A 10,740-nucleotide genomic window follows, 5' to 3' on the forward strand; every position below is an offset into this window, starting at 1 on the left:
TTATAAAAAACTATTGAATAATCTCAGTCTACTCCACATGTTTCGTTTTCCTCACTATTACTTATATACTATATGCTGATGAAGGTTACACCAGTGTGTCGTAAACCTCTGAATGACTTTAAACTACCACTGAAACAATATAGCTCCTATTCAAATAGATTTTTTTTTCCACAAACATGTACATCAAAATGAAGTATCTAACATCTATCGGACTATAGATAGTGCTGTTGTCTGGTATGCATCTCTTTTTAGTGCCTCTTAATCTTTTTCTTCTCATCTTCCTCCCCCTCCTGTCACACAATCAGTTTCTTAAAAGTAATCTCTGAAACCCAGAACAAAATCTCTTTTAAATCGCTCGGACATTTGCCATTTTGGTTCTGGGGACAGAAAAGAAGTCAAGATTCCTGCTTACCAGGAAGTATGCCTTCCTTCGTTCAGTTTCAGCCACCTCCACTTCTGGTTAGACCCATGTTAGGTGTAACTGCGGCCTGCTTGACAGATGTTCGTATGGCGACGCGGACGTCTGTCAGGGCGGATGACCTCACAGCTGCCCCCCCAGGATGCTGGTGACAGCCTGGTCCAGTGAGGGGCCGGCCGGGGCCCGGGGCTGGGCCGCGGTGGGGCCCTGCAGGCGCTGCAGCTCCAGGATGCTGTCGATGGCACTCTGTAGATGTTCACTGAGCATGTTGTCCTCCTGGAGGGGCGGCGGCGGCGGGCTGGACCGAGGCGGCGGATCCGGCCGGTAGCATTTCAGCTTGGGGGCGCTGACATCTCTAGGAGGCAACTCAAAGCAGGCAGCCTGTGGCTCTGGCATAGAAAGGGGATTTGGGGCTTTTATTTTGGAATCAGGTGCTGTCTGTGCTTCGGCGGCCCCGTCGCAGGATGGGACGTCCTCCGCGGCTTTAGCAGGCAGAACTCCATTGGAGATCTCCTCGCCGTGCTGAGGGTGCCGGGGCGCGGCATCCGGTGCCTGAGAGTTGCGCTCACTCACAGCACCGCCGCCGTTGGTCAGCTGGCCGGTGTGGTCCCTCTTCAGGCCCGGGTCGCAGGCCGAGTTGTGGACCACTTTGCGGGAGCCGGACTCCTGCTTGATGGTGAGCCTGAGAGCCCCCCGGGAGCTGGAGCGGTACGTCTTGAGTCCCGGAGGCCGGTCGGAGAGCCTGGTCCAGGCCGGGGGGGAGGAGGGGCTGACGGAGGAACACGGGTGGGAGGGGCCAGAGGCGTGTGCACCATGAGGGGAAGACGCTGAAGTAGCCAAGGCCGTCATGAAAGACTCTGGAATGAACAAACATGTGATTAACTGAACACCGTCACCCTTTTAAAACCCTTTTTGAACACATCACCTACTATTTCCCACTCTGGACCAGGCACAATTCATAACTTCACTCAATTTCTATACTTGTGTTGGTAAACTTAATTCAACTCGAGTCCAAATATATTACAGCGTTCTTATTCATTCTCGCTAATCTAATTCTATTCTATTTCCAGGACTAACCCATGACATTCAGAGGCTTTTCCCTTACCAATACCGATGTTCTAATTTTGTTAAGAGTTTATTTGAGGGTTGCGTGTTTTGTTTTGGCCAGCTCCAACTATCACTTGGGATTTACATAATCAGAAAATTAGATTTCGGGGTTATTATTATTCCTTCAGAGGTTCCCAGCAGCCAAGCCTAAATTTAAAAATGTTTTCAAGACCATTCTGTCACTTTTCCAAGTTGATGTAGGAATCACATCTACTAGCTCTTAACCAGCCACATAACCTTTCATTTGTCATAACCTTTAACCTTTATATTCTGAGCATGCATCGTCTTTTTCAGTGCCATCCTGCTTCACATTTACACAGACACATTCACACCTGGGAGCTGCACTGGGGCAAATATGGAGGTTAAGTTCTTTGCTCAAAAGCCGTGCAAAACTAGTTTGTGAGGAAATGGACAGTATTACTCATTCACTTTTCCTACTCAGTCCAGGGATTTGAACCAGTAACCGTCCAGTCAAAGCAGGCAGCCTGTCTAGAGGGTACAAAGGCCCCTGTTTCCTGCTGGGACACTGACCTGGGTCTCTGCGGGCTCTCCGTCTGTCCTCCCCCAAAGCAAATCGCTCAGCCTGGAGGAAGAGACGCTCCAACATCACCATCTCTGCTGATGGACTCTCCTGCTGTGGAAACCAATAAGGTTGCGATCACACCTAGTGTTTGTTTTCTTTGGTCTGAACCATAGTGGATAATTTGACTTTGTTTCATTTTTGTATTGAGTTCGTTTAGAATCACACTTCATCCCACCAGGCTAGAGTCCAATTAGAGAGAGATTTGATTACAGCAGAGATAGATACAGATTTTACAAACATAGTGATGGAGAAAGAGAGTGGCATATTGTGTCTTACCTGGGTTTCTCCAATCAGTAGCTGCCTGTATTTGTTGACCATGTCCTTGGTGCGTTTCAGCAGGAAACCTGACACAGTGTCAAACTCCTGGTCCACTGTGCAGAGGAGAGAAAGAATCATTACACTCAGAATACAACGTTTCTGAAAGGATTAGACCCTAATGTGGGATCTGAAAGTTACAGAAGGGTTAAGGGTTAAATATATATATACCCATATGTTTGGATTGAAGCAGAACTGATAGCTGATGTTTTCTGCAAATATTCAGTATCTTTAAATTTGACCCTTTTTGATGCCAAAAATTCCCTAAAGTACAAGTGTTTATTGTTTTCCCCAGAATCATATTCTTGGTAGGATTAAGAGCACGGGACACTAAAACTCTCCACTGAATTACTGAGCAATTTTATAATAAATATGTAATCAGACAAACTGCATCCTATCCATCATATCGGAGGTGGACAACACTTACTGGCTGATATACGATTTTTAATAATAGGTCCAATATATCCGCAAATTGACACAGTATATCAGTCTGACCATAATATCTACTTACTGTATTTACCACTCAGTATCTCTAAAATATAGAGGGTCCACTCTGTCTGTGTTCTCATTTTGTCATTTTGGACTTAAGTAACCAGCTGCTGTCACTTTTTTTGAAATAGCATTTAGTTAGTTTGGGAACAAAACTCTTCAACTAATAAGCTCAGAAAAGAGAATCTGATTAATTTGGTCTGTACATGTCAGTGGTGCAGACATCAGCCGATGCTCACTAACCTGAATTGAAGTCATCCTGAGTGGGCAGGTGACCGGCACAGGTGTGGTAGGGCAGCAGGCGCCTGACAGCGTCCTCCAGGGTGGAGAAGGGAGGGCCGGTGTGTGGACTCTGGACCGCTGCATGGTCCAGACAGAGCTGCTGCTGGAACCTGACGGACACAGTGAAGCTCTGTGAGCATGGATGAAGCTCAGCCAGAACGCCTTGAAGCTTGAAGACTACAGGCTATTAAAGTAATAATCTGTGACATTTTCATGTAAATAAATTTACATTTTGCTACTCTCTATTGCCGATTGATATAACACAATAGCGATTCAACCTATACACAGTTCATGAAAGCTGTGACATCACAGTACAGTACAGTACAGAAAGTGCAGTGCAAAAACACCTCAGCAATGAGCCCTTAGCACCAAAGGTGTCGCCAAAATAATGAACAAAAGAATCTTGCAGATTAACACTTTAAACACAAACACTTCAGGATAGGATAGATTGAGCATAGTACACAGCACTATTACTGCTATTAGCACCCAGAGGAAACTCACACTAACACACAGAGAACATTCAGTAAAAGTAGCAGTAGTAGTAGTTGTAGAAGTAGTAGTAGCAGCAGTAGTAGTAGTAGTAGTAGGAATAGTATTAGTATTAGTAGTAGTCCTAGAGGACTCAGATGAAAATATATTTAGTCTAGGATTAAGCTTAGGTCATGTCTGTGAAACTAGCCAATTGTTAATAAATTAATTAAATAAATAAAAAAAAAAATCTCTCCAACACCTCATATCCACTACGACAATTAAAATGAAGCCAAGCTATCTCACTTAGATAGTTAGAAGAAAGAGTATCATCCCCTCTATGTTATGAAAACCACTGCTGCCACTGAGAAACCAACTCCAGCTTCAGTGATTCTGAGGTTTTTAGTTGAACTGAAGCTCTACGCTGTCCTGTACTCTTGTGACCTTCGGGACAATGACATCCATTCAAAACTCATGACAAAATATGAAAATCGCACGGTCGTCGGCCTGAAAAGAAGACCGTATTTTTCCTAAATTCGAGTGAAGTAACTTTCTGAAGGTTTCACCAAACAGTACAGAGTAAAATCAACATTAGATGCGGTGCTCTGCCTCTTACCTGTGCCTCCGCATTGCTGGTGTGAGCCTCTCCTCTCTCTCCTGCTCCACAGGACCTGCCAGCTGGCATGTGGATAACATTTTGGATGACATCAAAGGATGGAAACAGGGGTGCATTTTAAAGTCATTAATAATAAGTTTGCTGTATTTAACAAATGATCAGTTCAAAGCCTGCAGCTGTCTCCATTTCAGGGCTGGAGCCAATTCAGTTTAGATGCACTCAATCCACAAAGGAAATTCCTTGACTCATTATAGAAACTTCAATCTCAGTTATTAAAAAAAAAAAAAAGGAAAAAAAAAGTACATATAAATATAATACAAATAAGAAATAAAATATATAATAAAAATACAAATACAAAAGTAAATCAATATTTTTTATAATATGTGTAATAATCATAATAATAATAATTGTCATAATAATAACCATAATAATCATAAAAGTTATAGACTGGATATAAGAACCTCTTTTTTTAATTTGGAAGAAAACATACTGTCCTTCCCAAATTAACTGGACTGAAAGTGAATTGACCTGAACCACGCTCACCTTGGTGCCGGTCTGCTGGCTCGTCTGGATGGGAGGCCTCTGCACACGCTCCCTGGGAGCCGGGGGCCCGTGAGCCTGGACACCCTGGGGTGCAGGAGAGGGTGGATGGACATCGAGAGTAAACGCTTTACCCTCCACGGCCAAGGCAGCTGTTGGCTCTGATGATGAAAACACAGATGATGATGACAGTGATGGTGACAGTAACAGCAACAACGAGGGAGAAAGAGTGAAAATAGTTAGAATTTCAACAAAAATAACTTATTGTTGTGTTATGTTTACATGGTGGAATCAGACTCACTGTTTTGTGTGTGCTGTTGGACAGCAGGGTCTTCTCCTCCGTTGGAGAGACTGGCAGACAGAGCCATGAGGTCAGGCTGCTGCTGAGGCACCGAGACGCTGACAGGCAGAGGGGAGGGGCTGCTATAGACTGAAGTCTGGACCGGGACCAAGGACTGGGACTGGGGCTGGGGAACTGAGACCTGGACATGGGGAACTGAGGCCTGGACATGGGGAACTGAGGCCTGGACATGGACCTGGGACTGGGGAAATAAGGCCTGTGGGACCTGGACCTGATGATGGATCTGGGACTGAGCCTGGGACTGGACCTGATGATGGACCTGGGACTGGACTTGGGGATGGGAGACTGTAGCCTGGGGGACAAGATTCTCTGGTCCAGGCGTAGCCAACGGTGGCCCACTTGGTGGGGAGAAGCTTGCAGGAGCTACGCTCCCTGTGACCTGAATGGGAGGGGAGGAGCAGAGCAGGGGCGTGTCCTCGGGGTCCGAGGGGAGCGGAGAGGCCTCCACACATTGATCTGCCATCACAGCGCGGGTGTCAGCCTGACCAATGACTGCATGCGTCTGCGGCTGGGCCTCTCTCTCATTGGCCACGGGGGAGGAGAGGGACTCCATTGGCACCACTGGCAGAGCTCCAACCAGTAGCTCAGATGATGTAATAGGAGAACTAAGTGCTTGCTGTGGTAAAAATAATGAAGAGAGAAAATGAACAGTCACATAAATGGAGTTACATCAACAGTAAGAACCATCATTAGTGGATAGGAAAGACTTTTACATTATATGGATATAAATTAGCGTCAGCATTTAGTCGCTAAATGGAGTCGCTAAACACAACCATCATTATTGAGGAGGCAGCACTTCCACAACAACATTCAAATGTAAATCAGCTCAAGCATTTTGCCACTAAGTGAAAATCCTGGGGAGTTTGCTGATGCTCTGACCTGTTGCAGATGTTGCATAAAGGCCTGGTTCTGGGTCAAGGAGTGGGTCACCTCCTCCACTACTTGGGTCAGGTCCGCGGGGGGCATCAGGAGTTTGGGCAGCTCCACGACTGGATCGGGGACCAGAGGAGGTTCTGGGGGCGGCTGTAGGACTGTCACTACAGGAGGAGAAGGGGACTGGAGCCCTGCAGCGGCGGGCTGCACAGAGACATGCTGGAGAACGTGTCCGTACGGCTGCAGGAGGAGACAACAGCTACAGTCAGAGAGCTCAGACAGCAGTGGGTCAAACAGCAGTGGAAAATACCTTTTTTGGGTTGTTTTCACCTGGTTTGGTGCCAGAGGGATGGGGTTTGCCACTGAAGACAACACAGTGAGTACCAGCAAGTTTAGACAAGTGCAGTTAAGTCAATTTAATGTACTTTTCTGTGATTGACCTGATACTATGTGAACTGTTCTGATGCAATAAACCCCAGCCATCAGGTTCTCCAAGCAGGTTAAAGCAAATGCTAAGAGTTATTTGCAACTAATATTTGACCCAGATCTGATATAGCCACTATTTTGAGTATGGGTTTTAAAAAAGACAGTACAACTACAGCATCAAATGGCTCATTTACATTTTAAATTTACACTCCTGGCTTTGAGTAGATCTCTAGCTGAAGCAGGACATCTATCTGGTTTCAAGTCTAGCTTTGGAATGCTAGCTCCAGAGACTGGAGTGGCTGCACCTCACCTGTGGGAGTTGGTGAAAAGTCTCTTCTGAGCTGGTCCTCTCTTCTGGGACAGCTCTCTCAGGCAGCAGCACCACAGACGCCTGCTGGAGGCTCAGCTGTCCCTCTGTCACTCCTGCCTGAGGACCCTGGGCCTGGGTGGCAAAAGGCAGCCCCTGTACTACCGGGGGGCCGTTCACTATAGAGATGGAAGTGAGATCTGGGGGCAGCACCCCAGAACTGTTGATCAAGGTAATGTGGTTCCCCAGGGCGGGACTGTGGACCAGGGTGGCTCGCTGCCCCTGCCCTCCCGGAGTGTAGGTTCCAGCCAGCTGGGCTGGCATCTGGAAGACAGTGGGGGGCGCTGACTGTAGCTGCAAAGGTCCTGAAAGCACAGTGGCCTGGCGGAGCGCTAGCTGCCCTGTAGGGGTGGTGAAGACGGGGCTGAAGTTCAGCTGTCTTTGGGGTACAGTTAGGATCTGAGAGCCGTCTACAAGGTGCCCAGCGGAGGGAGTCATGCTGTGGACCGACGGCCCATGGTGACTGGTGGTGAGCAGGGGTCGAGCTGCGCTGGCAGGCTGGGAGATCGTCACAGGGCACTGGCCCGGAAGAAGGAACTGGTTTTGGCCTTGGAAGAGTCCCTGAGGCTGAAGCACAAAGGAGCCGCCCTGGTTGACCAGCTGTAAGCTGACAGGCTTGTGGAGCTGCTGGGTCGGCTGTGGCTGTGGAGGTGGAGGCTTTGTGCCCGGAGGTTGGGACAGTAGAATATTTGGCGAGGAAGTCCCAGGGACAAACGTAAGACCTGGGGCTGGTTTCTGCCCAGAAGGCTTGGGGCTAATTTGAACCAGTCTGGGCTGGATGCTGATGGGCAGCTTGGGTTGGATGGGCAGAGGGGCGCGCTGCAGGAGGATGCCCGGCGCTGCTGTTGTCGCTCTCAGGGTCGGGGCGAGAAGATGACGGCCCGTCACACTGGGCACTGCCTTGTGAATGATCATACTGGAACCCTGGGCAGGACTCAGAGAGAAGGAGGTCTCAGGAGAAGGAGCGGGGAACACATTTCCAGGCAGGAGCCCCATCAGCTGAGGAGGGGCAGCGGGCTTCAGAGAAGGGCAGCCGGGCCCAACAGCCAGAAGGGAGGGCTGTGGAGGCTCCACCGCTGCCTGGGTGTCCCTGGGCAGAGCTGGGGTGATGGGCAAGGTCACTGATTTGGTGAGGAATGGTACAGTAGGTGGGGAGAGGAGAGGGGCCGGTGAGTACAGGGACAGGCCGTCCCCGGGTTGGGCCAGGCCCGCCTCCAGAGCCATGGTCTGCTCAGTGATGTCAGCCTCCTGGAGGCTTTGCTGGAGGATATCACATGCCACCTCCTCCTCCTCCTCCTCTTCCTCCACTTCTGCCTCCTTCCCCTCACATCCCGCCTCCCCAGGCCCACCCTGTGCCACCCGCGGGTCCTCTCCTCCCTCCGGCGATGACAGGAGGGCCTCCTCCAGGAAGGACAGATCCACACACCCTGGTGGAGGCGTGTCTGGGGAGTCCCTGTCATCTCCCAGCAGAGAGACGGGGCTCTGGGGGAGGGAGAGAGACAGTGGGAGATGGGGGGACACAGAGAGGGGGAGAAAGGAAAAGGAGGGGAAAGTCATGTTATTAGCAGGAGTTAACAGGAAGCAGTTACAGGCACAGACGGAGAGAGGAAATCATTCTCATGGGGGAAAATGCTGGTTGTTGTGACGCTGCTGGCTGTGGATCCAGACACTCACCGGGGCATCTGTGAAGAGGGAGGGCTCCCCAGAGGAGGAGTTAATGAGCAGGTCTTCAGTCTGCAGCTGGTGGGATGAAACGATTCAGTCGTTTTTTAGGCTGGGCTCACATAGTCATGGTGAGAAACGCATGCAGTGTTACATTATAAATCCCTTTCACACTGTTAGCTCTCCTCCACACATCCCGCAAGATTGTGCCAAGAAATATTTCAAGCACTGAACATATCATTTACGCTATTGATTTTTATTCGAGTCCCTCTCTATTTGAGACTGTTTTGTTACCTCATTGGTCCCATGAAGGAAGTCGTTCAGGGCTTGGGGGTCACTGTGAAAGACGAAGAGCGGGACGAGATTAGAATCAGAATCAAAATCACTTTAATGCCGGTGAAAATGGCACAATGACATATTGACAACCTTGACTTTTGCAGTACATAGTACACAACGAAATATGATACAACGACAACAGGATCTTACGTCTAGTGTCAAAGTGACCGTGCACGACATACTATGGACATTAGACTACAGATGTCATTCTAGATATGTGCATTAAACGTTATATAGCTAACAAAGCGCTGTTCAAATGATTTTATCTTTAACTCTTGATGATCTACATGATTATGTACCTTTTACACTGCATAATACACCAAACCTGCGCAATAATCAGAGAGAGACTCACCACAAAACATCAAGTAGACAAGTCCCATCTTCATCCTCCATGTCAACTGAGGGAAAGAGGAGGCGGAATAAGGCAATGATGTAAACAACACTTTCCATTATGGGGTAATATGGAGAGGATGAAGCAGCTAGGGGCAATATTTACATGCATTCCCCTTGTTCCGGTTTACCTGTTCTTCATCCCCCTAATTACAAATTGAGCAAATCGCCCACTGTCAGCCAACAACAATGAGTATCTTAAGCTCTTCAATTTCCTCACCCATGTGTTCAGACGGAGACCGAACATGTGGACCTACTTCATATGTAAGAGGCCCCATACAGAGCGGTCAGGCTGAGTTCTCGTGGTGGCCTCATGGGAAACTCTGGCTGGCTGTCAGGGTCTGGAAGTGGACGGATGCCAGGCCGAGGCGGCGGGACGGAGACGGATCCTCCCTCTGCCGGGGCATCGCTGTGTCTCACAGTGTGGGAAGCCGGCGGGGAGGCTGGGGGGCACAGACCCACACGCCGTCAGGTCACCTGAGGTTATCACCAGCCAAAACACATTTTCATCTCAGCAGTGAGACATAAGATCAATATATGATTCATCAGTTTCTTTGCCAGCTGGTTTTATGGGCTGTAGTGTGATTTTGCAGAGACAGACACACACTTGGGAGAATAGTCTCAATCTTAGCACCACCAATAATAACAATATTTTTGACTGTATTGATTATGCCAGAGGCTGAAGGAAAAATGGAAGCTATTGTTGTGGCTATCACTGGCAACACAGACACGGGAAAGGCAAATCTGGACGCCTCAGTTGTAAATAGATGGCTCCCCCTGCGCCTGGATGAGACTTGTCCTCATGGCTGGTTGGAGCAAACAGCAAATGTGAAAAGCTCGCCACAGTGCAGCCAATTATAATTTTACTCTCTCCCTCGCTCGATTTCCAGGGGAGGTCCCTTAAAAAAGACAAACCTCCCTCACCGATTCCACTGACATATTTTTGTTTACAACACGACAACCGCATTAACACCCTCAAGGTACCGCATCGCCCAATGAAATACAGGCAAACGACCCTCATCAAAACCTGCAGCGGCAAGTGCATGCTATTCTCTTTCAATAACAAGGCATGGAAACAGTGATGCATACCCCCCAAATACAGGTTACGTAAGGTGAATGTGTGTTCATCTAAAAATAATGCTCCAAACGATGCCGGACGGGGGGCTGCTAGTGCTCCTTGTTATTTTTTTTTTTTTTTTTTTTGGAAGGGGGACCACGGGAGTTGACGCCTGCTGTAAATCATATCGCAGTAACAAAAGATGCCCGTGTTAAATATCATTGCCACACAGCCGCCCCGAGCGTTTTCCCTTATCATTCTGCCATTAGAGTAATTCCGCAATTCAACCAAAAAAAAAAAAACTCACCCCTTCTTTGTGGTTTATTGTCCTGTCAAGCGGGCCTCTGCGCCATCGATTCTCACTCAGTGGTCTTTTCAGATGCTAAAAGGAGGAGAGGGGGTGGTGGGTGGGTTGGTGGGGTGTAGGGGATGGGGCGGGTGGGGGTGTGT

At 48.4% G+C, this 10,740-nt stretch overlaps 1 protein-coding gene across 1 annotated transcript; it reads right to left on the bottom strand.

The window, feature by feature from the left end:
* Positions 1-541: 541 nt before the first annotated feature.
* Positions 542-9,236, bottom strand: LOC139644290 (BRD4-interacting chromatin-remodeling complex-associated protein). Its single transcript, XM_071519682.1, has 12 exons — positions 9,196-9,236; positions 8,802-8,844; positions 8,520-8,585; positions 6,789-8,327; positions 6,059-6,292; positions 5,120-5,795; positions 4,822-4,979; positions 4,279-4,340; positions 3,156-3,304; positions 2,385-2,479; positions 2,057-2,159; positions 542-1,275 (listed from the first exon to the last, which is right to left on the bottom strand). Exons 1-12 carry the CDS (start codon positions 9,234-9,236, stop codon positions 542-544), a joined length of 3,900 nt encoding a protein of 1,299 aa, XP_071375783.1.
* Positions 9,237-10,740: the final 1,504 nt, after the last annotated feature.

Source organism: Centroberyx affinis, unplaced genomic scaffold (assembly GCF_046629955.1).
Source record: "Centroberyx affinis isolate AG114_WGS23_722 - 3 ecotype Tasmania unplaced genomic scaffold, CSIRO-AGI_Caff_v1 ptg000058l_1, whole genome shotgun sequence".
In the NCBI taxonomy this organism is placed as follows: domain Eukaryota; kingdom Metazoa; phylum Chordata; class Actinopteri; order Beryciformes; family Berycidae; genus Centroberyx; species Centroberyx affinis.